The sequence below is a fragment of the Pholcus phalangioides genome, unplaced genomic scaffold, assembly GCF_987345545.1.
Source record: "Pholcus phalangioides strain wild (caught in Gottingen) unplaced genomic scaffold, Ppha-v1.0 ptg000027l_1, whole genome shotgun sequence".
NCBI classification, from domain to species: Eukaryota; Metazoa; Arthropoda; class Arachnida; order Araneae; family Pholcidae; genus Pholcus; species Pholcus phalangioides.
The window spans coordinates 5,517,201-5,544,672 of record NW_028301617.1 but is presented as its reverse complement, the minus strand read 5'-3'; the positions used below and the strand labels follow the sequence as shown (position 1 = coordinate 5,544,672).

At 41.7% G+C, this 27,472-nt stretch overlaps 1 protein-coding gene across 3 annotated transcripts; it reads left to right on the top strand.

The window, feature by feature from the left end:
• Positions 1-27,472, top strand: LOC149068246 (stonustoxin subunit alpha-like). 3 transcript variants are annotated; one of them, XM_089251453.1, is made up of 9 exons: positions 1-65; positions 2,680-2,784; positions 5,240-5,400; positions 9,647-9,850; positions 13,951-14,170; positions 16,195-16,426; positions 23,538-23,661; positions 26,270-26,452; positions 27,351-27,472. In XM_089251453.1, exons 3-9 carry the CDS (start codon positions 5,287-5,289, stop codon positions 27,366-27,368), a joined length of 1,095 nt encoding a protein of 364 aa, XP_089107579.1. In that variant the 5' UTR covers positions 1-65; positions 2,680-2,784; positions 5,240-5,286; the 3' UTR covers positions 27,369-27,472. The 3 variants fall into 3 exon arrangements, with proteins under 3 accessions (XP_089107579.1, XP_089107580.1, XP_089107578.1); XM_089251454.1 differs by lacking the exon at positions 2,680-2,784 and having other exon boundaries at positions 3-65; XM_089251452.1 differs by lacking the exon at positions 1-65 and having other exon boundaries at positions 2,631-2,784.

Below are 27,472 nucleotides of genomic sequence, written 5' to 3'. Positions count from 1 at the left end.
TCTTCGAGATTACGATGTTCTAAAACCGCTCTTTCGTTATTAGTTTCGGGAGATTGTGCCGCACAGTGAGTATTCGCATATTTATCTTTCTATGGTCTAGTGCAGTGGTTCTCAACCTTTTTTTGTCCATGGCCCCCTTTCAACCATTTCTCATTCCTGTGGCCCCCCTTGCGAACATGAATAATTTTCAACTCCCCCCCCCCCCCCTTCCTTTCTCCCCCCCCCCCGCCCCCCGTTTTCCCATTAGAAGATAATTATTCAAAAATTGCCTGAAATGTAAATATGTTTGAATTTAATTTGATTAATTTTTAATTTATGAAAATAACGAAAAAGCAAAATAAACATAATAGAATACAGTAAAAATAGAATAAACCCCTTGGGCTCACAAAGGGTCTGTATCATAGTAATGTTACTTTTTTGTGAAGTTTATTGTTTTGTGGTTTTCTCAGTTTGATTTGTATGTTTTATGTGTTGTGTCAGTCCAATTAAAAAAAAAAAAAAATCAATGTAAACTCTGCGCTCGAAGACGGCACAATGTCATCAAGTTACTCTTTACTGGATGAAATTTGTATTATTTCCAAATTAGTTTTTTTTTTGTGTAAAAGATTATGGTTTCATTGAGAAATGTCAGTTGCAGCTTCCAAAATACGCATTCTTATAATGATAAAAATCGCAAAAAGTGGTAGAAAACAGTTTTGTTAATTTTATTCTCTTCGTGCGGATAAAAGTAGTAATGAGGGAGGAGTAGCCACACAAATGAATCACAATTGAAAAGTTCAACCTTCCACATCGTTTTCAACAATAATACATGTATCAAGGATGTAGGTTCATGTTGTAGCCCTACTATGAATTTAAAAAAATGAACTAAAATACGTGTGAAAAATATTTAAATATTTGTTTGAACCGTTCATTCCAGAGAAATCATGTACGCAGTGACAAAGCTGTTCATGTGAACATAATGATTCATTATCAGGATTTCAAGCCCATCGGAAAATATAAATAATCAGATTTTCAAATAAGAAAATTATCAGTTTGTTGATTTCGATACAGTGAAAATCTGATATTTCATTGGATGACAAGCTACCTTCAAGTGGTGTAGCAGTAGTAGGTAGGGCCTCCAAAAAATGGCTCGGGGATCCATGATGTTCTTAAGTCAGCCACCTCGTTGGGCAATTTTCCTGTTGTGGCGTTGTATTTGTATTTCAAAGGTTTTTCTGGTATTCCAGGGGCCGGACAAGAGAAAAACCAAAATTTTCCTTTGCCTTCATCTGACTATTGTGGATCAAATTCTGAGTGAGGGTATGAACCCCTTGGCTGGGATCTTTTGCAGGCCCCCCCCCCCCCTCCCAGTCAGATTTCTCACGGCCCCTTCTATAGTTAATTTATAGCCTGAAAAAGCCAAGAAATTATGAGAATTATCCCGGGCTCTTGTGGGGGCCATGGGTGAGGGAACCAAAATGCACGCGTGGCCCTTGTAATAGAGTACAGCGGTGGCGCTTGGCCATGCGACCCATTGCGGCCACGCGGGGCACCGCTTAAGAGGATGCTAAATCTGGGGTGAATGGGTAAAAAAAGATTCCATTGGCCAAAAAAAACCAAACTGTCGGCTCTTTAGGGGCCCAAAATCCGAAATGAAGGGCCGAAAAAAATGTTTTGTTAGGAATTGTTTGGATAAATTGTGAGAGAGGGGCATGACCTTCTAAGGGTAGGGCTGACAGGGCTCCAGCTGGAGGCCCGGGACTAAATCCTTATAACTTTTCTTTTTCACTCTATAAATTAACTGTAGAAGGGGCCCCGGGGAAAATCAGGCATGGGCCGCCCCACGAAAGATTCCCTGACGCAGGAGATAGGGGCTATGGAGGGAGCAATAGGTAGGAGGCGCAAAAAATGAGTCCCACACGGGTGCAGATTTTGCCTCGAGCTGCCCAGATAGCTTACGTTCTTGTTTCTGGTATTACGATCAGAGGCCTTGTCTATTTTCTCAACGTTTCCGCTGTCGAGGTATAGTAGGACTCAAACGCGTGATGTCGTGAATTTTTACAGTGTTAAATTTTGTTGCCTTAAATAAAGTCTACGCTGCCGCCCCTTACAAACTGCCGCCCGGGTGCACCGCACTATTTGCACCCTCTCTTAAGCCGCCCCTGTCCCAATACATTATCACAACAATGTAGTTTTAAAAAATTAAATTTCGCGGTTATTTTTCCTCATGTATGATTTGGTCTCTTCTATAGTTTGTGTCAGGGCCTACTGTCACCCCCAAGTCGTAAAACCACCGAGATTACATGAACAGCTTATTTTATTTCCTTCCGCATGTTAATGTTACTTGAATAGCGGAAAAATTGCGAAAAATATATTCTATGCACAGTTTGTTTGAAATTAAATTTCTTTAGTCAGAGTGACTAAAAAAATTTAATGTCACAAATTTCTTCGTGGCCCCCGTATCAGTAGCCGTGGCTCCCCTTTTGCAATATTTTCATCCGTGGCCCCCCTGGGGCCATATGGTCCCCGGTTGAGAACCACTGGTCTAGTGTATGTTTGAATATGTGGTAAATACTTGATGTAGGAAAAAAACGCTCATTTTATGACTTTCTTCAGCCAAAAGTTTATTACCTTCTAGAGAAAACATCTTTCAGTTCTATTTCAATACAGAATATGGCTATATAGTGCTTTTCTATCTAGAGAAAGAGTAAATTGGTGCCAATTTCACAAGAGCTGATGAAATTTTACGTGCTCAAAGACTTATAAAACCGCGCCAAGTTGACGGACTAAGAAATAAAATTCAAGGTAACAGCTGTTCATAATTTTGCTGATACAAATACAAATACAACGCCACAACAGGCAAATTGCCCAACGAGGTGGCTGACTTATGTGACTCATGGATCCCCGAGCCATTTTTTTGGAGACCCTACCTACTACTGCTACACCACACATGCACCCCGCCCACACACCCCCCCCCCCGCGGAACCCCCAACGAATCGGTACATGCGGAAATGCGCGTGTACGTGTAGTGAAACCTGACGTGAAGTTTTTTTTGTTTCTCTGTAATGCTTGTTATGTGTAGTGCTGCCATCTGCCACCAGTTTTTCTAACTATGAGTGAAGTGTTATGATTGAATGATTTATCGTTGTAGGACTGTTGCTCTCTGTGGCGAGACTTTTTAACGGGGAGAACGGCTCGCATTTGCGCCTTGAAGTTGGGAACCACAGAAGACCAACTTCAGCCGACCACCACTGTGGGGTTTGAAATTGATAAAGATACCAATTTTTAAATTTTTTTTTTTTTTTTTTTCAGTTAAAAATGTTTATAGACATTTTATGTCTCTTGATATGATCAAATTTTGTCCGCTAACGGGAAGTGTTCGCTAGTGTTCGATATACACTGTAACCTCGTGTATACGACTTTTGGCTTCGGTCGCAATTGGTTCTCATATACATTTTAATATCGAAATGTACTGTAAAAGTGATATACTGGTGGTTATGCATAATTCACCAATCGTCTCGGCATAAAGAAAGTTTGATAAAGTTTCACTACATTTATCACTTTTACCTTCGATTATGCATATGCAATTCTTACATCAAGATGGAAAGTCTGCCAACATTACCATTCGAGTTCACCATACTGGGCCGTAGTAATGTTCAGTTAATTAAGTAATTAATTTACGATTCGCCATATTTACTAGCTTGATATGATAAATTCTCCGTTTGAGAGCAAAAATGAATAAATTGGAGTTTAGGAAAAAATTATAGTTTGCCTGATTTTACTGTCCACTAGTGGAAATACATTAAAGCCCTATTCCACGAGACCTGGGGTCACAGAAAAGTGCCCGTTTTGTCAAAATGAATCACGAATTTTGTATTTTCCCGTGTATTTGCGTTAGTGATTTCTGAGTAACGCCGGTCTAAACTATTGAATTTCGCAAATTAAAGTGAAAAAAATGGGTCTTTATCAATCGTGATTTCGGGTATTCATGAAAGGAAACCAATTACCAGCGGATACGATGCAATATTGTAATATTGTTGCGAAAATCATGTAAATAGTCATTATTTATCATATATTGTATCATTTTTCGCCTTTAAGTAACCATTAATGCATTTCTCTTCAAATCTCGCCAAACTGACGACAAATTTGGCAACAGCTCCGATGATTTGGCGATGTCGTAGCGCCAAGAGAAGTATAAAGATGTCAAGAGAATATGGTAGAACCAGCACCTCCTAGAGATAGAAGGCCTCCGCACGCTGCTCGTGACGTCAGCAAGTAGTCCATTTCCCCTGAGAATATTCAAGGAATAAATTCCACTTCTCGTGCTAGTATCATCGTTATGATCTATGAAGGTTACCATCAAGGTCCATGGGTTCGAATCCGGGCATTGAACGTCATAGAAGCAATTCTTTACCTACTGAACCTGGGGCGACCACCGGTGGATGGAGCCTTCATTTCCCACCAAACTCCAGTGGTTGGAAATTGTCGTATGGCAATATATGACCTTTATGCTCGTCTACCACCGTGGAGGTTGCTGTCACGGTCCCGGGTTCGAACCCAAGAGAGGATACAGATAAGATATTTTCCATAACGAACTTGAGGTGACCACCGATAGACAGCGCCTTCATTTCCAACCCATCTCACCAATGGCAGTAAATTGCGATATAGCGATGTGGCCAGAGTTGGTGTTTGGTGAAGTAGTATCATCGCTGTGTGGAAAAGAAACGATCGGGCTCAGAACTGGCGATTTCTATGCCTCACATCCAATCACCATGCGGTATTTGTGAGCCAACCAGTAAGATTCTATGCCAAAATAAGAAGAAACGAAACAGGATTTTGTGGTTCAAAATGTGGCAAACTTGCTAGGTAGTCTTAATGACGTAACAGATGAACCTGGCAACCCGTGCGGACGCCTTCTATCTCTAGAAGGTGCTGGTAGAACTCTCTCGATCCTTTCTTCACCTGTATATAAGAGCGAACAAGGGTGAACTAACTGATAGAGTATTGTTGAGTTTTTACAATATTTCTTGTATACTAGAGGAGTCGGTTTCTGTTTAGCGTATTTTGTCAAATCGTTGTTTGCGAATACGTGTAAATAGCTGTTCTGTGGAATAAATCTGCGTTGTCTTTTGTATTGCTTCGTGCTTTGCCATCTCGAGTTCTTGTGAGAAACATCATCCGGAACAATATTAATATCGAATGTAGAAAAATGTCTCATCTCTCGAATTCAATCAAACTGACATTCATTTTATTTCCGCAGGCCGTTCAGTGCTTTCAAAACATTCGACATTCATTTGTAGAGAAAGAATGGCATTGCATATGCTGTACGTTATACCAATGCTACTTGGACGCACTTATGACGCAAAAACAAATTCCATAGGCGTTGATATATTTCCGAGAGAGGCGCTGGAAAATCCAAGGGTACGTGATTTTATAATTCTCTTGTTTGTGTTGCAGCTAAAAAAAACAAATTGTTGATGTAAGTGTCGTAATGTCGGGGAGAAAAATGACGAAAAATAAAGTTGTTTTGATTCTCATTTACAGGGTGTCCCGTAAATTTGTACGGATTTTAAAAAATCATTCATCATGAAAAATCCGCAAATTGCCGTTGTGGGTTTGCATCCTTAGTGACTTTTATTGATGCAAGGAAAAGAAGTAGTTGTAGTTATTGCCAAGGGGAGCCAAGGGTATTTGGCTCCATGTAGACAGCATAAATGAAAAATAATCTAGTTTACAGCATCTTCACCAAATAGGCCTCTACTGCCAGTGTCAACAGCGCAACAGTCTTTCAAAGAGACATTCGGTAGTACTGCAACAAAGCTGCAATTCACAATTCGCGATCATTATTATCTAGGAAGAATTTGCTCATAATCTACAGTAGTTGATTGTTATCGTCTTTTAAATTCGTTTATTGTCAAGAAACAAGACTGTGCAGTGCTACCTATCGGTGAGAATTTTAAGTGTCTTTGTTTCATGGGTCATTTTTTTTAAAATCTGTATAAATTTCTGGGACACCCTTCATATAAGTCGGGCTGATAATGACATTGAAAATTGGTGAATCAAAAAGTTTTAATCCATTAATGTTCTGATTAAACAAATTTTTATGGAACATTTTGAAATGCCGTTACTTTATACGTTTACACATGCAGCTCAGTATGAGTTCCTCTGTGTAAACCATAAGGAGGCAATTTAATCAAACATTGATTCAAGTATTTTTCAAATATGGACACTTATCTTAAAATGTTGTAGAAGATGATTCAAAATTCATTTGACGAACTTTAAGAGCTAATATAACACTTCTAAACAAGCATTTTTGGTCACAGAATGTGCGGTCGAATCGCAATAGCGAATACCGTAGAGGGTGCACGACAGCACTTCACCGAAAGCAAATATCCTATTTTTCTGACGGATCTGCTGCAATAATTGCAATCAAACATTCGAGGGTGCAGGGTATTGTGATGTGGTAAGTCTTCTATGCACCATCGAATGGTTGCTAGCACATATATCGCGGCAAATCCGTCGGAAAAACGCAATTCATGTATTTGTTTTTGTGGTTAAGTGCTGTTGTGCACACTCACTCTCTGCTGAAAACACCCTTTACCGCCTTTGCTATTGCGATTCGATCACACATTCTATGATCAAAACTGCTTGTTTGTGTGTCTTATATCACATCGTAGAGGTTTGTCCCATGAATTTAGAATCACACTGTATATAGGAATATTAATTTAGAGGTCATTCAAGTATTACGTCATCATCGATGGGGGCGAGGGGGTTTCAGGTTTGCTGACTTTTGATGACGGGAGTGTTGATTGATGCTTACGTCATCAATCACCGTTTACAGAAACATGAAAGTTTGTGGGCACCTGAACTAACATTCTCCCTATTTATAAGTTCTCTATAGAGCCACTTTAGTGATCTCTAAACGTTCCCTGGATCCTTCGAATGCTCTGGAACTGTGCCGCGCGTCACTCAAGTGACCCGCAATTACGCCGCGGATATCACTTAAGTAATATGGGAACATGCCGGGTAAGTTGAGTGATGTAAAACTGCAGTGTGGGCCACTTGAGTGCTCTGGAACTGGATAGCGGGTCACTTAACCTGTTCAGTGTTTCTGACGTAATATTACGTCGGGAGTTGAATGGAAGAAATAGAAACACGATTCCTTCGCTGCTATTGTTACGCCGCGTGTGTGAGCCTAACAAAGCAACCCTAAAACTTCTCGCGTTAGAGATTAAAAACACGTTCCTTTTTCACTCACAATCATCTTTTTTCCCCGCTCGTCTTTGTCTGAGGCCGAGATTACACTATAAAAGTTTTTTAAAAGTTCTTTATAAAATTCTAAAAATTCAACCAATAAGATTATCCGAAGGTTTTAACAACTGGATGTTGCGAAGATATATTTTGGAAAGAGAAAATTCCACTGCCCGTGCGGGGAATCGAACCCACGTCCTTTCACTTTCCGGGTGAACGCCCTAGACCACTAGACTACAGAGGCACGCCCTAGACCACTAGACTACAGAGGCACCGAATCTCTCAATCTTTCCTTGGAGCTCGTGCACACTGAAAGGGACCGTACATGGACGGCCGGACCAGACTCAGGCCAAGCTCACAACTGCTGACGCTGCCATCAGATGGCGACTTACACAAGGATGACGTCCGCTATCATACGAAGGTTTTAACAGTGTACACGAGCTCCAAGGAAAGATTGAGAGATTCGGTGCCTCTGTAGTCTAGTGCGTTCACTCGGAAAATGAAAGGACGTGGGTTCGATTCCCCGCAGGGGCAGTTGAATTTTCTCTCTTTCCAAAATATATCTTCGCAACATCCAGTTGTTAAAACCTTCGTATGGTAGCGGAGAGTGACGTCATCCTTGAATAAGATTATCGGTTGCATTTACACAAATGTAATCGATATAAAATCAAATGTAATTCGCGTTATTTTCTTAAATAATATTGATTATGTGCGATGATAATAACTGTTGCTCATTTTTGACGTGATGTTACAGTTCGTTGACTTGCGTACTCTCATTCGGTTCGACTCAGTCGATTAAAAGCTCGGGGGGACTGCAAAAAAAATCGAATCATGCAGATGTTTGAATTCGCCGTATTGTATAATATTTCGTCTCCGGCGTTCAGAGCTTCTCCCCCCAGAAATGGGTTGACGCTGCAGCAGCACATGGCCCCGAACTCTGACGGGCTAGCATCGCTAGGTCACGGGAATTTTTTTTAAGACAGGAAAAAAACCCTCAAAACAGCCAATAGGTGGCGCTGACGTACACAAGTCAAAGAAAAGATAACGGAAATAACGAACAGAATGCCTCCAAATCGTTTATTACAGCTGTATGTGTTGCACATGACCACCACCACCACAGGGGATAACACATTGCAGGCGAGTCACAAATCCAGCAACGGCAGAGTGCAGCAGGTCCACATACACGGTTTACAACGGTCAACTGATTGTGGATTAGGAGCGCAAGTTTCCTATAACTGTCTCATTTGCATATTTCCACCGAAGTCGCTCTTGCCAGCGCCATCTATCGGCTGTTTTTTAGTCTTTTTTTTTCCTTTTTTAAAAAGCTTCCGTGACCTAGCGGTGCTAACCCTGCAAACCATTTTTTATTTAGGTTATTTTTCCAGTTTTTATGAATTTTCAAAGTTTCTACGGACTTTCTGCCCGCCCTGTATTGTTTGACGTGTAAGAATTTAGTACCGTATCATTTTTTTATAAAAATGGTATTTATATACATAGGATAACCATATTTAAAAAAGGGGGGGGGAGGGAACATTTCAGTAATGCACAACTCGCGGTAATGACTATTCAAAGAGAAAGAGTTCTTAGCATTCATTCTTAACAAAATTAGCTTTTTCACTGAGCTGATGTTGAAAAAGCACCTAGCGAGTTATTTGGAAAATTCAGTTTCGCCTAAAGCTCCGCCCTTCGTGATGTCTCATTCGTTATCCTTCATGGCCGTAGCAACCAATGATCTGCGTGCCAACGCCTCTCGTATTACTGAGAATGAAGGGATTTCGCAATTACACGGCCGGACGCATTTCCGGTTCACTTGAAGGATCCGCGGGACATTTAGGGATCACTAAAACTTGCTCTGTAGAGGACTTATCAACAGGAAGAATGTTAGTTCAGGTGCCCAAAAACGAGCGAAAGGTTTTTCTCGTTTTTGACGCACCGAGTAAGATGGCGTTAAGAATATTTCATATTTTTATACAGGGTGGTTGATGACGTAAGCATTATCCAAACACCCCCCCCCCCTCTGTCATCAACAGTCAGCAAATCCGGACCGACCCCCATCGATGCTGACGTAATACTTGAATGGCCCCTATGTGGTAGGACAACAAGAATGACATTTCTTTACTTCCTACCACGTGTTTCTTTATGTAATCATTCAAAATAGGACGTAAGCATCATTCAAACTTCTCTCCCGTCATGAAAAGCCAACAAACCCGGAAACCCCCTTCCTCCCTCATCGATGCTGACGTAATACTTGAATGACCCCTAATAGATTAATCGAACTATCCCCATTATAGTTAGAAAATAAAGCTTCGTAAATTCAGTTTTTTTATATATACTGCGTTTATAGTTTAAGAATTGCATGTGTAATTATTACTGTACGAGGAAGTATTTAAAATGAAACAGTAAATTACATTTTCAGGTGAAAATAGAGACATTGTACACCTCATTCTACAGGAAGATCGAATCATCTGCAGATGTTAAAACGATGTTGGGTGTAAGCGGCGCTCTCAGTTTGAAAATCAAAGGCAAAGCGTTCGGAATAAAAGGTGCAGGATCGTATTTGCAAGAGACCGTTAACAGAGAAAACGCCATTGACGTACTCGTGAGAGTCATTTACAAAACGGCAAGTAGAGTCCCAGACTTTTTGTGAACATGATTTGTTATTTTGACTGGTGTGGATATTTTTTTGTAAGAAAACTGATACGCAAGGTGTCAGGTGTCCCCAAAATCTAATGTCAAAATAAAAATGTTGACACAGGGCATATCAAGATAAACAATTTGTGAGAAATGGTTGGAACCCAGGGTCGCAACCCCATATTCGAGAGAAACAACCATCTGCAATATGTATAACGTAGTATTTGAATACTTCATTACTTGGATTCGATTGGATTTAGATTTTATTGGCGCAAGGACCAATTAGCATAGGCGGAGATTGACTTGGAAGTCTGGGGAAGGGCAAGGTCATTATTGTTGGGGGGGGGCACGATGATGATGATGATGATGATGATATCAATTCATATATATATATATACATTAGATCAGTCGACTCCACCGTTGACGCTCCACCGTATCTCCGCCCATGCCAATTAGGTCAAGCTGTGCCAATAACATTATTTGGATAGAGAGATAGATGGCTTTTTCTCACCCAAGATATCAAGGAAACATTTTATTTTCTGGATATTATGCTGAGGTGAAGTCGGAAAGAAAAGTCATCTTGTCTCCGCCGAGACTCGAACCCAGGCCCTCTTGCACACCGGGCAAGATGACTTCTTATTCCGAGTTCACCTCAGCATAATATTCAGAAAATAAAACGTTTCCTTGATATCTTGGGCTGAAAAAAAGCCATCTATTTCCTCCAAACCGGGAGGGCAAATTCCTGAAGTTAACAGAGGCTACTAATGTCTCTACTTCAGCGCCTCACGCCACAGTGCGTGAAATAAGGAAGGCAGGGTCGTGTCTCCAGTGGGGTAGATGGTAGCATCCTTGCCCGGTATGCAAGAGGGAGTTCACCTCAGCGTAATATCGAGAAAATAAAATGTTTCCTTGATTATTTGGATACTTTTTTTCAATTGGAAGCATGCCTCTAAGATCAACGGTTCCCCAGTAAAATACGGTAAGCAAAAATTAAGTAATCACCCTGCCCATTTTTAATGCAGTATTTTGTCTCATCTATGTGTTGGTGACTTGTTTTGTATTTGTCCGTAACTGTTTGTAATAACGCAAAAAGTACTTCCCCGATTGATCATTTGGCCCGTTCATTCTATATAACACTCTTCTTACCTCACGCTTTCATTTTCTCTCTTCCTCCAGTCCACATTCACCTCAAGTCACGTGATCAAGTTTTCGTCACCGGGAAAATAATCATTATTATTTTTTTTTTAATTCTTTTGTAACAACCCCGTGTAAAACACCAAAACGGCCGGAGCAGTCATTTTGGCTGGTTTATTGATTTTGAAAACGCTATAACCTCTGCTGTATTTGACGAACACACTCCACTTTTTGGCGACTTTTCATTATTTTTGTATTTATCTCTGTGTGAAAAAATTTGAAGGTTTTGTTCGGGAGATGTCGACGACCTATATAACGGCCGAGAACAGTCATTTTCACTGCTATGTGTAAATTGTATAAATTTTCCTCCTTGTGGTTGGTGTTGATGCATGATTTCGCTTTTAGGGTTATTCCCGATCATTCCCTGATATAGCAACATATATTCACGAGTAACATACAAATAAATAAACTAATGCGCTATTTATGTTGCATATCATGTCACTGGGAAATCTAAAAAGTCGATTGGCAGGGGCAGTATGCATCCACAATCAAAACGCCATACCTTATTTAGCTATAGCCTCTGTTATCAAAGCTGAGGAAACTTTTTGTCCTCCCATCGTTTTATCAATACCCCAATACCAGCTGCATAAAATTCTTTAGGTTGCTGTCTCGGCCTCATAGGACAGCTTGAAACTCCCTCCATCATCTGCAAAGTGTTTGCCTCCAAGATTGTTTTTCAGTGGACTAAACGGGTAAAAATCACTCTGGAATAAGTCGGGGCTGTAAGGTGAATGCGCTTTGAGATTCCAAAAGAGTGCTACTGGCCCATTTCCAAAACCGAGCTGAACATGTGAAACAATGTTCGATCGTACTGTGATGTTCTATTGAAGCTTCGAACTGCAATTCGGAAAACGCGTCCAGGCCTATTGACCAAAGGAGGAATAATATTTCATCACGATAATGAGAGACCACATACAGCTCGCCTTACACAGAAGACAGTTAAAACATTTGGTCGGCAACTGTTTCAACATCCACCTTATACAGCTCCGACTTACCACCAAGTGGTTTTCATCTGTTTGCTCCGCTGAAAAACCATCTTGGAGGCAAACACTTTGCAGATGATGAAGCTAATGTGGCTGAGACAGCAACCCAAAGAATTTTTTGAGGCTGGTATTACTGACAGGTAAAACGATGGGATGATTGCATAATATCAGTGGAGATTATGTTGAGAAATAAAAACAGTTTTTTGAAGTGATTATCTCTGCAAGCTATGTTTCAATTATCTTTTGTGACTTACTTAATGACTCACCTACGCATATGAAAAATCATAAAAATGGTTTGCTGTTGTAACAACTGGAAAACGAAAGCGGAAAAATTGCAATACCTTACGTTCTTTCGGTTAGTAAATTCAGTATTAGAGTCAAACGCTAAATCTCATGATTGATTTAGCTGATGTGTATCGGTGGTGTAACTCCCCATGTCACTCGAGCCCCTCCCCCCCACCCACCTCAATTACGTATCTTCATGAACGTACAATGCAGTGCATGTAACCTCCCTCGTGTGATTCATTGAATATCTTGCATACGAATTCTTGGACACTTGGCATCTCTAGCACCCGTTCTTTTATCGGATTCCTCCCCTCTGAGCATGGCCCGAACAAGGGTTGGACTGACAAGGCTCCAGCCCTGGGGCGATTTTCACAATTTTTTTGCTTTTTCACGCTGTAAATTCATCATGAAGGGGCCCGTGAAAGTCTGGTCGGGGGGGGGGGGGCCGCAAAAGATCCCAGCCTAAAGACCCTGCTCCAGGATGTGGGGGCCATGCCTCTTAGTGGGTCCATAGTTCTCGTAAAAATGATAGTGAATATTTTAATTTCACAACTACTGGAGTTTTGAAATGAATTTATAATTTGCAATATAAAAGTCCAAAAATATAAACGTAATACAACCTCTGAAAATAAACTTCGGTGAATGAAGTCAGAACGGCCGATCTGGCAACACTGGCGAAGAAAAACGCTGCACATGCGTAGCGGCAGGTGTTGACCATCTGCCGCCACCGTTGTTCAGTTGAGCGTCGTTTGTGTTCCGTGAAAGACTTGTTTTACAAAGTGCTTGTTTAGTGCGTTGGTTCTTAACTGAGAACAGGAAAATCCACAAGGAATTTCTACCTGAGGGAACGACGATGAATGCTGCAAGGTACATTGAAATTTTGACCCGTTTCATGAAACGTCTACGCAGGGTACGACCTCAGTACGCACAACAAGGTTCGTGGTTTCTTGTTCACGACAATGCTCGCCCTCACACAGACAATATCGTCAAACAGTTCCTGGCAAAAAAGGGGTTGGTGCAAATTGAACATCCACCATACTCGCCAGATGAGGCTCAATCCTCCAGACTTCTTCCTATTCCCACGACTTAAACTCGTTTTGAAAGGAAAGAGATTTGACGATATTCCTGACATCCAACGAAACGTGACGAGGCTTTTGAACTCCATCCCAAAAGAAGACTTCTTGCAAAGTTTCCAGGACATGTTTTGGACATCTCAGCGGTGCATAGTAATGGGAGGTGACTATTTCGGAGGACAGTAAGGTAACTTTCGTTAACATTTCATCTACGTTAATGTTACAGGACTATTCACCGAACTTTATTGTCAGAGGTTGTATTTTTTCACAGGGTCGGTGCTACGAGAGAGGTCCATACGACAAATTTTTAAGACAGGCAACCCTAGTTCTTATTATAGCGGTATTCAATTCAAAGTAACCCCGTATTTATAGCTGTATCACGAATTTTTCTGTGGCTCTTGGCGGGACGTTAATTCTGTTAGTTCTGGTGTTAGAGAATATATGGCGTGTCTGAAACGACGAATGTCTGTAGATATGAATTCGTCTTGCAAACGGGACTTCTGCATTGCTATCGCTAACATGGTTTTTGCGTGTTTTTTTTTTTTCTTATGCAGCGTTCTGTATCGATACCTCCTTCCGTTAAACCACTGGCAAATTGGCTCGTAGAGGATTCTAAGTATTTAGGCACGCACTTCGTGCAAAGCATAATCTATGGCGGAAACTTGTACGCGTGCCTACGATTTAAAGCATTAAAGTCGGAATACATGCAAGACATCAAAGGAGCTGTAGCAGTTTCGCTAGAAGCTGGAAGTGCATTGGATCTGGTAGCTGAAGGTAAGCTGTTAACGCATATTTTCGTTACTGCAGGTTCTTTTGGTAAATTTCTTATGCATCCTAAAAGTGAAATTGTTTTCTTACGCGTGCGCCATATTTCCCACACTGTTCGTTTCATCGCCACCTTTTTCAGTTTTCTTTATTTTCATCGCCTCCGACTCAACCCAACCCATAGGATCCTCAAGCTTCTACCGCACCCCTGGACCCTTTCATCGCTCCCAACGGGAGATATTGCCCACTTTGAGAAACACTGGTGTAGAGCGATACCTCGGCTTACGAATTGTCCAGTTATCGAAAAAATTTTCGGAGCTTCTCTGCCTCGGTTAACGAACAGTTTATTTGATACGTATGCGTGAGTTAACATAAAACAGCCGCGTCGTTAATCAAATTTTCGTATCAATCAAAAGGAATCCAATGAGTAATTGATCCAGGTTAATGTTTTCACATCAGAATCGCTTTCCAGCTACACGTCTTTTTTCTCTTTTATAAAGATTTTGAGCCATTTCATATAAAATGAATGATTAAAGCAAAAGAGGGATACGAACGCAGTTTCCCGATTCTGCAAGTCAGCACCGTTACGGATTGATTAAAAACTTGAATCTAAGGTTTTTTGACCAATCCGTAGCGTCGCCGATTTGCAGAATCGGAAACCAGAGTGCACTATGTTCGTACCGAAAGACTTGAATGTTTTCAGTTCTCATGATAGCGAAGACAGCACCAAACTGAACAGTCTATGTATTTTAGGAACTTTTACATCTGCATGTATAAGGCAGAGAAAATACTATATATCCAACTCACACACTTTTTTTCTCCCCATGGCTCACGAAACCGACTGCACAGCTTACAGAGTAGAATAAAAATATATTCAGTTTTTTTTCAGTTAAACTCTCCATACAAATGTGAAGTTAAGGAAATAGAATCTCTTTGGATATTACGCCAAGCTGAATTCGGAAAGAAAAGTCACCTGATCTTCGCTGAGAATCGAACCCAGGCCCTCTTTCCAACCAGGCAAGTGTGATACCATATACGTATATCACTAGGGACACGACTCTGCCTTTCTTGTTTCAAGCCCTATAGCGTGAGTTGCTGAAGTTGAGGCATTAGTAAACCCTCTTACGCTGCTGTGATGATCGAGTGGGCATAGTGATGGACTCGCATCGTGAGAACCCGAACCCGACCATGACCCCCGCCTTGTCCCCATCGGGGATATAAGCTGGTCACCCAGAGGGTTTGGGCCATAGAGGAAGAGCGATGCAACGTCTGGAACACTAAGCACCAAAAGACCACCAGCGAGCAAGAAGACAAAAAGTTGAGGTTACATGGGCAGGTGCATACGCCAGCAGGCCTCGAAGGGGGCCCCACGAATAACTATAGACACATATATAAGAGAGAGATATATAAACATATATATACAAACATATAAACTCATATATTATACATATACGCAGACATTGACAACAACGGGAATCAAGGAACTTCCTTGTCTGTCAGAAGCCGCTCACAAAGACACCGTGAAACAACCCCCAACCCAACTTCGAGGAGCGAATGTGAGCCGATCTCCCCTTTGAGAAGTCTCGCCACAGAGAGCAACAGGCCTACAACGGTAAAATCTTCAATCATGTCACTTCACTCATAGTTTGAAAAATAAGTTTCATATGGCAGCGCTATAATAAGTATTACACAGAAACGAGCTTCACGTTGGTTTCACAACACGGACACGCATATTTCACCATGTACCAATTCGTTAGAAGTTCCGCAGAGGAAAATGGACGAGGTGCATGGGTGGTTTAGAGAGTAGTAGCAGTAGAAGACCCCCCCCCCCAAAATTCAGGCAGAGTCGTGTCTCTAGGAGTGTATATGGTAACGCATGCTCTGCTTAAGTTGAAGGGATCTACTAATGCTTTTAGTTAACTCAGAAAGGTGGAGTCGCGTCTCTAGAGGTGTGTATGGTAGCGCACTCCAGAGGTGTGCATTCAAACCTCTTCAGTTTTCAACAAAGAATATGACAATTTTTTCTTTTTCAGGTCGCCTGGAAATGTTGGAGAAAAAGTTAGAAGGGAAAGCCAACTTGGAAGTGAGTTATTTCGCAACCGTACCACTGGAAGGCGTACCAAGTACAATAGCTGGTTTGAAATCGTTGGTGACTAGTTTCGATGAACAGGTTAAGAAAGTGAACAATGGATGGGGTGTACCGGTCGAAGTTGAACTCGCTGATTTGTCGATGTACAACTCAAAGTTACAGTTCATAAAGAATAAGTAAGATGCATATATTATATTGTTACGAAAAAATTGCGTAAATAGTTTCCATTTGTCCTTTATTACATCGTCTTTCACCTGTAAATAAGCATTGACTTATTTCTCTTTAAATCTCGCCAAATCGACGACAAACTTGGCGAACTTAGCGACAGCTCCCATGATTTTGCAATGTCATGATGCTAAGGGAAAGGAGGGGATCTCGTGAGATATTATAGAGCTTTTGTAACCTTTCTTCTGTCTATTGTAACAACGCCGCTAAAATAGAACGATGAGGAGTTTTGTTGAGTTTTTACAATAGCACATCTCTTGTATGTGAGGAGAAGCCGCTCTCTGTTTCGCGTGTTTTGTCAAATCGTTGCCCGTGAATCATAGGCGGTGATAGACTTGAAAGTCTGGGGGGACACTATGATTGCTGGGAGGGAAGGCATGATGATGATGATGATGATGTCAATTTATATACAGTCGGTCGTCCCGTATTCGCGGTTTTTTTCCTTCATTGAAAATTTGGAAATTTTTGGAAATTTGGCTGATGGTGTGGAAGTCCTATATATGCTTCCTAATCAACATCTATTCAGCCCCTTGATCAGGGGGTAAAGCGGACATTCAAGGCTCACTATACACGCCACTCAATGGAGGTGATTGTGCACGCAATAGAAGATGTCAATGCATAAAATGTCTTGAAGGTATGGAAGAATTACACACTATCACTAATGCCATTACTGTCATAACTAGAGCCGTGGCAGCTCTTAAGTAGAGGACAAGTTCACCGATGCCTTTACGATACGTCCTTCACACGCAAAAAAATTAGTAGGGAGGCAGCCTTGTCAACATATTCCAACATACTTGATGATATGAAGAAGAAACGGCAAATGGAAATCACAATGTCCTTTCAGATGGCATCTCCAACAACCGCTGCTCTTTTCATGATGTTCAATAAACGAGATAAACAAAAAAAACCTATGGTTTCGGTTATTCGTGGATTTCCGTATTCGCGGTCACCCCTGGAACGTAACCCCCGCGAATACGGGGGGGCCGACTGTATACGCAAATACATTGGATCAGTCGGCTTCACCTTTGACGCTAGAAGGGGGTACTGCCCCTCTCCCATGCCGTTCCCCCGTGTCTCCGCCCATGTTCTGAATAAGTGTAAATAGCTGTTCTGTAAAATAAATCTGAGTTATCCTTTGAATTTCTTCGTGCTTTGCCATCTCGAGTGCTTTTGAGAGATATTGTCCGGAACAATATATAATAATTATATACGGGGTGATTATAAAAAAACTATCCCGACATATGGGCCCCTAACTATCATACCATTCACAGAAACTGAATGAAATTTTGGCATAAGGTATTTTGAGGTATGCGTTCAAGAATGATATGGAAAACAACAGTGTCACTCTAACAGTTACGGTTACAGTGAGAAAATTTCGAAAATATCAAATGGCAACACCAAGTTTTTTTGTATTGGAATGCGATCTCCGTACTGAAAAACACTAAATAGCGTTGGAATGGCACCTGTAGCACGAAAATCCCCGGAGCTAGGCAAGGAAAAAGTAAAAAGGACTTTGCAGTGCACCAGAGCATTAATGTTCGTTTCATTCGTCACACCGTTTCTTCGATCCCAGCCTGATTAGTCCTCGCTCCACAAAACGAGAATAAGAAACCAAGAAATGCAAATTTCGGGTTCTACGTAAGACACAGTCATGACTGACGTCGTCACGCTAGGCGAAAGAAAAGGCACTGCGAAATGCTAGCCACGTATGTTGCTTTCTGCCATTCCGAACAAGATGCCGCTTTCAGGGAAAGAACGTGGGGAAATCGTAAAGATTTATTACCTGAATGGACAAAATGCCGCAGAGACATTGCGTGTTTACCGCAGAAACCATGGATTACGGCGAGGCCCGTGCACTGTCAAAGCTGTACGGGACTTGATTCATAAATTTGAAGAAACTGGTTGCACATGCGATCGACCTCGGTCTGGACGGCCTTCCGTTCCCGTGGAAGCTGTTGCAGAAGTTCATCAGACGATAAGCACAGTTCGTCCCGCAAGTACACGCGGTGTTTCACGTGTTCTGAATCTGCCGAATTAAACTGTCCGCAAGATTCTGCGCTCTGTTCTAAACATGTTTCCGTATCGATTCCAGCGTGTCCAGATGTTGGAAGCGGGAGACTATCAATTACTGCTGGATTTTGCGAATCGATTCCTTATCCGGTACGATGAAGATAGCAGCTGGCCTTTACGCATTCTGTGGACAGATGAGGCGCATTTCTCGTGAACTGGTAACGTGAATTCGAAAAATTGTGTGCACTGGGCAGACAATAATCCACATGATGTGCTTGCACGTCCATTACACGAAGAAAAAGTGACTGTGTGGTGTGGTATAACGAGTACGTTCATCCTCGGCCCTTACTTTTTTGAAGAGGTTACTGCCGGTGATCTGCAAACATGTACAGTAACGAGTGCTCGCTATCTGGACATGTTAACTCGTTACGCGATTCCCGCATTGCAACGGCAAAATGCTCTATCTGAAGTTGTGTGGATGCAAGATGGCGCTCCTCCACATGTAGAGGTCTTCAGTCAAACGTGTCTTAAGTCAACAGTTTGGTGACAGAGTTATCTCCCGTCATTTCCCGTTTCCGTGGCCACCAAGGTCTCCTGATCTCATACCAATGGATTTCTCGCTGTGGGGATATCTGAAATCCAAAGTGTATCAGTATCGTCCGGAAACTGCATCTGATTTGAAAGATGCCATCAGAACTGCGATTCAAGAGATTCCTATTGCCATGGTACGTGCTGCAGTGCTATCCACCATCTGCCGTATGCAAAGTGTCATCGTGTGTGAAGGAGGTCATGTGGAAAATTTGTGAAACACAATAAAATGCTTTATTTTATGCTGCTTCTCTGTCCTTATTGGTTGTCCTCACTTTTAGCCTATCTACCGCTGGTGATTTTCATGCTACAGTTGCCGTTCGAACGCTATTTAGGGTTTTTCACAATGGAGATCACATTCCAATACAAAAAACTTGGTGTTGCTATTTGATATTTTCGAAATTTTCTCACTGTAACCGTAACTGTTAGAGTGATACTGTTGTTTCCCATATCATTCTTGAGCGCATACCTCAAAATACCTTATGCCAAAATTTCATTCAGTTTCTGTGAATGGTATGATAGTTAGGGGCCCATAGGTCGGGATAGTTTTTTTATAATCACCCTGTATAATACTAAGTGCATAAGTTTCTTTTTATCCACACCTTCTGCGTCTACTGGGTGAACGTGACATGTTATGGCAAACAAAAGAGAGTGATAAGCGAGCCCACGTGGAACATGAAACATCCTACCAACCATTGGCGTACGCAAAGGTGGAGTTTTGGGGTTCTAATCCCCCCTCAAGCCGAGATTATAGTGTTATTTGGAAAAAACGTAAACCCCCCCCCCCCGAGAAAACAACAAATTTGAAACCCCCAGAGAGAAAATTCTGCGTACGCCTATGCTACCAACCCTGTTCTATGTCGAACCGTTTCCGAGTTATGGCGTGTATTCGATTAAGGGAGAAAATGCGCCAAGTCTGGAAAAAACACTCAATCGTGAAGTTTCTCAAACACTAAAACACCTATACGCGCGCGTGCAAACTAAGCACATCTTTTGAAAGAACAGAAAAATATCCTATAAATTGCATTGAAATATCTGCATTAATTGGTGAGTTACAAGCGCTGAAAGATTGGCAAAGTTTGAAATCGAATTTTCGCCAAAATTTTCAATCGTCAATTACGCAAACACTCTTGCCACTTGCTCATTTTATACAACTTTCGAAAGACCTTATAATAAACCATATCAATGTTATGGTTCAGGAGTGCACAATCAAGGCCTCCTAGATGTAGTATCTAGGAGGCTTTCGTACAATTCAGCCTTTTTGTTCTCAATATATAAGCTGACCATATTCCTTCAAGGAAAGTACGGGACATCGCCAATTATTGCCAAACAGTCGCCAAATTATCGCGAAATTGCCAATTATGTCACTAAAATGTTAAAACCACCCCAAGAAGCAAACAGCTTCTTGATCAACCAGGGCAATTGATTTTTTTTTTCAGGCCCTACCAGTTAAATTTGCACGCATAGGGTAGAGCGGGGTAATGCCGAACACGTAAGGGAATCTCTAATTACTCAATCATTTGTAATAGCTCATCAACGAATTTACTATAAGTAGATACCCTGTTTCATTACTTACTAAAAAAACCACAAAACATTTGACTTTGTAGTGAAAGTTTTCATAGAAAAATTTTTTTGTAAGAACCTACAGTGTCCGGAATTGCCCCGTATGTCGGGGCTATACTGAACGGGGTCAGCTAAGTAAGGATTGTAGCTTCCGTCGCGTAGTTTTTTTTATGAAATTAATTAATTTAATTGCTTAAATATTTGACATAATCAACTCTAGAATCAATTGTTCCTGTGAAAATGTACAACTAAGGTGAAAATAAAGCTATATATACATATACACACACACTATTTTTGATCGATATTAAAACTTTTCATGTTCTAAAAATTTGTGGCATTTATATCTATGTTCTTAAAAAATTGCAAAATTAACATCAACAGCAGAGTTGAAACTGGCTTGGAACCTAACGCTTCCTACAAAAATGCCAAATAAAATTTTCGGCAGTCTCTTTGTCACTTTGTTCTAAGAAGCGTAGAATCTCATGATACCGAGCTCACTGCTCACTATTTTACCTATCTCTTATCCAAATCAGCACCAGTTTAAAGTTCCAAAAAAAAAAAACCTATTTTTCACACACCACTGGCAATAACGCAGCTAGAAAGGCACTCGCCCGCTTAATGGTGGACGTCGTTTAAGCTGCAACACTAATCAGACCACCTCTAGATTCAAACAGTGACCGAGAACGATGGTGTTCGGGATTCCCCTCTGTTCGGTATAACCAGCCGCCCCTCGTGGGGGAGGGTGGCAGGGCTTCAGTCAAGGGGGAACCTCTAGATATATCTGATTTCTTTCAGAGGAAAGCCGCACACCATTGTTTACAGTGCACACGGATCGTGACCATACGTCTCGCTTTTGAAGCAGATTTTTCTGGTCCAGGATTATTTTACCGTTCTTAATAATGCCAGATCCTTTTGGTAATTTAATCCTTAAAACTAGGCTGACCATATTTCCTCGACAGAAATACGGGACATTGGGATTCCAAATACGGGGAAATACGGGACACCGCCAATTACCGCCAAAAACGACGCCAAAAACCAAACAAAGTTGCCAAATATTGTTAAAATAACGGAGAAATCACAATGGCGGGAAATGCAGCATTACTGCTAATTGCAGTGGATGAATTCCCCGAAAAAAATTTTTCACTAAGACAAATATGGGAGATTCATATACTCATTTATAGTTGTAGTTATCATAATATAATTTATAAGTTGAAAATAATTTCAATTTTTGACTTCAATAAAGAATAAAAATTCAAGTAGGCTTCATGCAAAATACGGGAAAAACCGGGACACTTTTGCTAAAAAGTCGGGACAGCCAAAAAAAACAGAAAATACCGGGACTGTCCCAGGAAATACGGGACGTATGGTCACCATACTTGAAACAGCACTTAATTTGGGAAACCATCATCACTTATCAACGATGATGTATAACGAGGTTATTTTTATTGAGAAATTTATCTCAATAAGTGTTTCTGGTACTCCATCGACCGGGCAAGTGAGAAGCCGAATTTTTCCTTTTTTTCCGGACCATTCTGGAAAAAATATTGGGCGAGGGAACCAAAATGCATATTTGCCCCTTTCCATAGAGTATAGGGGCACGAGGCCCATTGCGGCAGCACGAGGGGTGCTAAGTCCGTGGTGAATGGGTGAAAATTATTTTATTGGCAAAAGAAAATGATTTCTGTCCGTTCTGGAGAGGCACTAAATCCGAGATGGAAGGGCAAAAAAACAAATTTAATTTGTTAGGAAATGTTGGGATAAGTTATGAGGAAAAATCATGACCCACAAGGGTAGGGCTGACAGGGCTCCAGTCCGGGGATCCAGGACTCTATTCCTGCCATTTTTTTTTCACGCTATAAATTAACTGTAGAGAAGGGTCCACCATTTAAAATCAGGCTTGGGGACCGCGAAAGATTCCAGCCTAGGAGGGGCCTTGACCAACGCCATCTATAGCTAATGTATAGTAGTTATAGGAGGTCTATCTGTAGTTATAGGAGGTCTATCTGTAGTTATAGGAGGTCTATCTGTAGTTATAGGAGGTCTATCTGTAGTTATAGGAGGTCTATCTGTAGTTATAGGAGGTGTTGCCCTGACGCAGGATGTACGGGCAATGGAGGGAATAGGCAGGAGGCACACAAATCCAAGATAAAAAAAAAAAATTGTCTCGAGCCGCCCCTGGTAGCTTACATTCTAGTTTCTGATATTACGGTCGTAGTAGGAGCCAGGGTAGGCGCCGCATTCCCTCAAGTTTTCTCAACATCTTCGTTGTCGTGGTGACTTGAAAGCGTGATGCCGCACGTGTATTTTCACTGTGTGAAAATTTTAAGAATTTTGGAGTCTTAACTAAAGTCTGTGCTGCCGCCCCTTACAATCTGCCACCCGGGTGCACTGCACCCGTTGCACCCTCACTTGAACCGCCCCCGGGTATAACCCGGCTCTCCCCTAGATCCATAAAATTTCAACTATATCTCATTTTTGTGAGGCTTCTCTTCTCTTGAGCCCCCTCCAAGTTTGAAAAGATTTTCAGAATTAGTTCGCTTTTGTGGTGATTTGAAAATTCCGGATATTTTGTTTCGCAAAATTAGATTCAATTTTAGTTTTTCGTGCCGTCCAATTTAATGAAATCAAACTCTTTTTTGGAGCACGTCATTGGAATTACATATACGTGGGTGTTTTTTTTTTTTTTTTTTTTGACATTTTCGCGTGAATGAATAATTGTGGAACGAATTATTCAATTTTTCATTAATTCCTTCGAGGAAGTTCGATTCGCATAACGAGCGATTCGGATAACGAGCACGATGATGGAACGAATTAATCTCGTTAACCGAAGTTCCACTGCATGAATATTATTTATTGTGTGAGGAAACTTTCAAAAATGACGTGAATTCGCGATATTTTCAGCGCCCTCGAGTCCGAATTGGGAAATTTCGAAGAATACCTTGACGATCTTCTGGCAACGAAAGCAAAGTTGAAATCTTGGATGGCCGCTCTACCTAAATCTCTACATCCCACCAAGGAGAAAAAGGTGATAACAATATGCGTTATTCAACATTTCAGACGTTCCTTTATAATATTAAAATTATCTCTCCAACGTTTTATCAGTAAAGTAAATCAGTTACGGTATTATTGTTATTACTTTTTTCATTACTCTTTCATAATATAATCGTAGATCTCGAGCCGAAGTTCTCAATCTGTGCTCCTCGAATCATTGAGTGCTCCGTGGTTAGATGAGAACCTCAGTGACCACGTTAGAAACCTTTCGATCAACCAATACAAACCAAAGTTCCAGCTAAACGAGAAGTCACAAAAATTACTTTTGTCACACGTCGAGCAAGAATTGAATGGCCATTTTTACAGGGGTTGGACGAAATTATATCAACACCTGTGAAAAAACAACACTCGAGGGAACCTGTCGTATAATACCGCCCTTCAGTGTGGAAGAACGCCACCTAGAGGAGCGACAATGTGCACACATCAGTCTAGGCGTAGCAGTGATAGCGTTCGGATGCGAAATAGTATATTGGGGCGTTATTAAAACTCTCCGCCACTGTTATGCTTGGCAGATGATGATGATGTCTTGTCCCTGTTTGCTATAGGCTGTTCATTACCGTCGACACGGTACTTCTCCCGACACCAACAAGGGTGGCCGTTTCCGTTACTGTGGCCCCCGGCAAGACAGGATCCAACAATCATGCCTCTTTCGAAATCTGTGAGGTCAGCCATATAACGAAGTTTTAACGCCTCCAATATACTATTTCGCATCCGAACGCTATCACTGCTACGACTAGACTGATGTGTGCACATTCTCGCCCGCCAGGTGGCACTCTTCTACACTACAGGGCGGAAGTACACCGCAGGTTCCCTCGATTGTTTTTTTTTTTCTTTCACAGGTGTTCATATTATTTTGACCAACCCCCGTAGAAACCCCCAAGTTGAGAAACATTTCACCTCTCTCTCTCCTAATTAGAACTGCTTTGGGGGCCGCTTAAGTACTCGAAAACTTGTGCCTCACGTCGCTCGAGGGACCGCTAAATGGACCGCTTAAGTGTTCTGGAACTGTGTCGGGCGCCACTTGAGAGATCTGTGACTATGCCACGGGCCTACTTGAGTGACCTGAAAACGTGCCACGGGCCACTTAGGAGATCTGTGAATGTGCCGATTAGTTCATTTTTACAAAGTTACATTTGAGGTGGCGAGCCATCAGATAACTCCGAAGGCCACATTTGGTCCGTGGGCTTATCATATATGGCTTACAGGGTGGGTTGCAATGGATTTCTTAAACAGAAATTTTGATTTCTTAGCCTTTAAACAGCATTGAAATTAACAGAAATTGATGATTTCTTTTAAAATTTTAATTTTTAAAAAATATTTTTTGCATTTTTTATCGTCTGGGGAGCGGGGAGGGCGATGAACCCCTGATGCCCTCTCCCCCTCCCGGTTTCGCTCATTTTTGTGAGTGGAAGGCCTAGTCAAACACAAGACTAAAAAAAAATGAATGAGGAAAAATGAAACGGCTGATCATTCGCGGCCCGGTATGAATGATGGCAGGGCCCGGTGGTTGAGAAACACTGCTCTAAATAACTCATGCTCGCACGTACTCTAAGTCATTCCCATGCTCACGCACTCTTTATATCTAAGTCATTCCCATGCTCACACACTCTTTATATCTAAGTCACTCTCATGCTCACACACTCTCTATATCTAAGTTACTCTCATGCTCACACACTCTCTATATCTAAGTCACTCTCATGCTCACACACTCTCGAAGTCCCTCTCATGCTCACACACTCTCGAAGTCCCTCTCATGCTCACACACTCTCGAAGTCCCTCTCATGCTCACACACTCTCGAAGTCCCTCTCATGCTCACACACTCTCGAAGTCCCTCTCATGCTCACACACTCTCGAAGTCCCTCTCATGCTCACACACTCTCTATGCCACTCTCGTGCTCGCACACTCTCTAAGTTACTCTCGTGCTCGCACACTCTTTAGTTCTCTCTCGTGCTCACACACTCTTTAGTTCTCTCTAATGCTCGCACACTAAGTCACTCTTTGACCAAAACAGTGTGGAAGTTTCGGTCATTCACATACTTGACAAACTATAGTCCACTCTTTCAGCCATTCACGTGCTTGCACGCTGTTTGGTCATTCACATGCTTACACATGCTTTGCGTCGTTCTTTCGGTCATTCACATGCTTGCACGCTCTCTAGGTCAATCTTCCGGTCATTCACATGCTTGCACGCTCTCTAGGTCAATCTTCCGGCCATTCATGTGCTTGCATACGCTTTGCATCACTCTTTCAGTCATTTACATGCTCGCATAGCTCTAGGTTATTTCACTCTTTTTGTCATTCACATGCTTGCGCACGCTCTGGGTCACTCTTTTGCTCACTCACGTACGTGCACACTATTTTGTTTATTCACATGCTTGCAAACTCTCCAGGCCACTCACGGACTTGGCCTCTCGCTTTCCGGACAGAGATGGGTTCATGGTTACAAAATTTTACCGTCCCCCTCCCAATCATGCACCAATTTTCTTAGCCTCAAATTTGCCTCCCTGTGCTATACCATGTTAAGGTCTCCCTGTAAATACGCCACTGTATATAACCTCCATCCATTTGCTATTTTTTCAGATCGATGACTTCCGCTTTCGGATATCAGAAACGTTGAAGTCGTTCTATGCAACTATAGCCGATTTGGACATGTCCAAAGGAATAGAACAACTTTCGGAAGCGAAATCAATTTACAAGAAAAACTCGGGTTCGCTGCTGCCTGGAAAATTCAAACGAGAGCTTGAGAAGCTCTTCAAAGCTATCGTAAGTAAATAGTGAGAGATTTCTAATTTAGTTTCACGTGGTCTCGTGCCAATATTAAACGGGGTGTTCTGTTAATGGACCGACAAACTCAAAGGGTTGTTAGTAGACATCAAGAGGAACAAAAACTGCAATGGAACATGGTGTCGCAAACGACGTTGAGATTATGAAAATCGCGAAAAACGCATGGAGGTTTCGACGTCACAGGGACACCGCTCGTGTACTTGTCGACGGGGGAATCGTCAGACCGTTGCACAGCGCGGTTTCTTCCATCTGAGGAGTGCGTACATTACGCGGTCTACCTGCATCCCGCCGTGCTGGGTGGCAGGTTCCCGTCTCCCGTAGTAGTCGATCGTTCGTGGCGAAGGTACTATGGGCGAGGACAACTCCTTATCGGATATTGCCGTTGGTGCATCCGCTGTGATAAGCGACCATTGCCATTTGCTCTACCGTAAATTAGATGCATAAGAGCGTATTCCTCGTTCGTGTAGTCAGCCATCACGATACTCATTGAAACATTGCAACTTACTGTTACACGTGCTTACTACCGCAATAGCGCTAATTCACGTCGTCCGCAGCGCGTGATCCTGCTCCAGCGCATGCGTTTTGCGAACCCACGAACGCATTTGGTGATCAACTGACATCCACCTCTCGTCTCCTCTGGACTCAGAGCCTGTGTGTGTGTGTGTGCATGCAGTTTTTCGCGATTTTCAAAATCTCAACGTGGTTTGCGACACCACGTTCCATCACAAGTTTTGTTCCTCTTGATGCCTACTAACAACCTTTCAAGTATGTCGGTCCATTAACAGAACACCCTGTATGTCGTGCGATCTTAGTTAGTTTGCGTTCTGTAAAATTCATCGATATCAGTTCATTCAGCTGTATATATATATATTTCCAGGGAAAAGAATGTGAGTAAAGATGGCGACGTCTGTTTGTTTAGTTTTTCTATCGACTGTTTCTCAAGTTAAGTTTCTCTTTTTTTTTAATTTGCAATTATTACACGATTAGATTATATTTTTA

What these genes read in the sequence shown, in the direction of transcription:
- LOC149068246 (XM_089251453.1), top strand. Translation starts at nt 5,287, where the DNA reads ATGGCATTGCATATGCTGTACGTTATACCAATGCTACTTGGACGCACT. An exon ending in AGGCGCTGGAAAATCCAAGG is followed by an intron (nt 5,401 to 9,646) that starts GTACGTGATTTT and finishes TTACATTTTCAG; the next exon opens with GTGAAAATAGAGACATTGTA. An exon ending in TGAGAGTCATTTACAAAACG is followed by an intron (nt 9,851 to 13,950) that starts GCAAGTAGAGTC and finishes TTTCTTATGCAG; the next exon opens with CGTTCTGTATCGATACCTCC.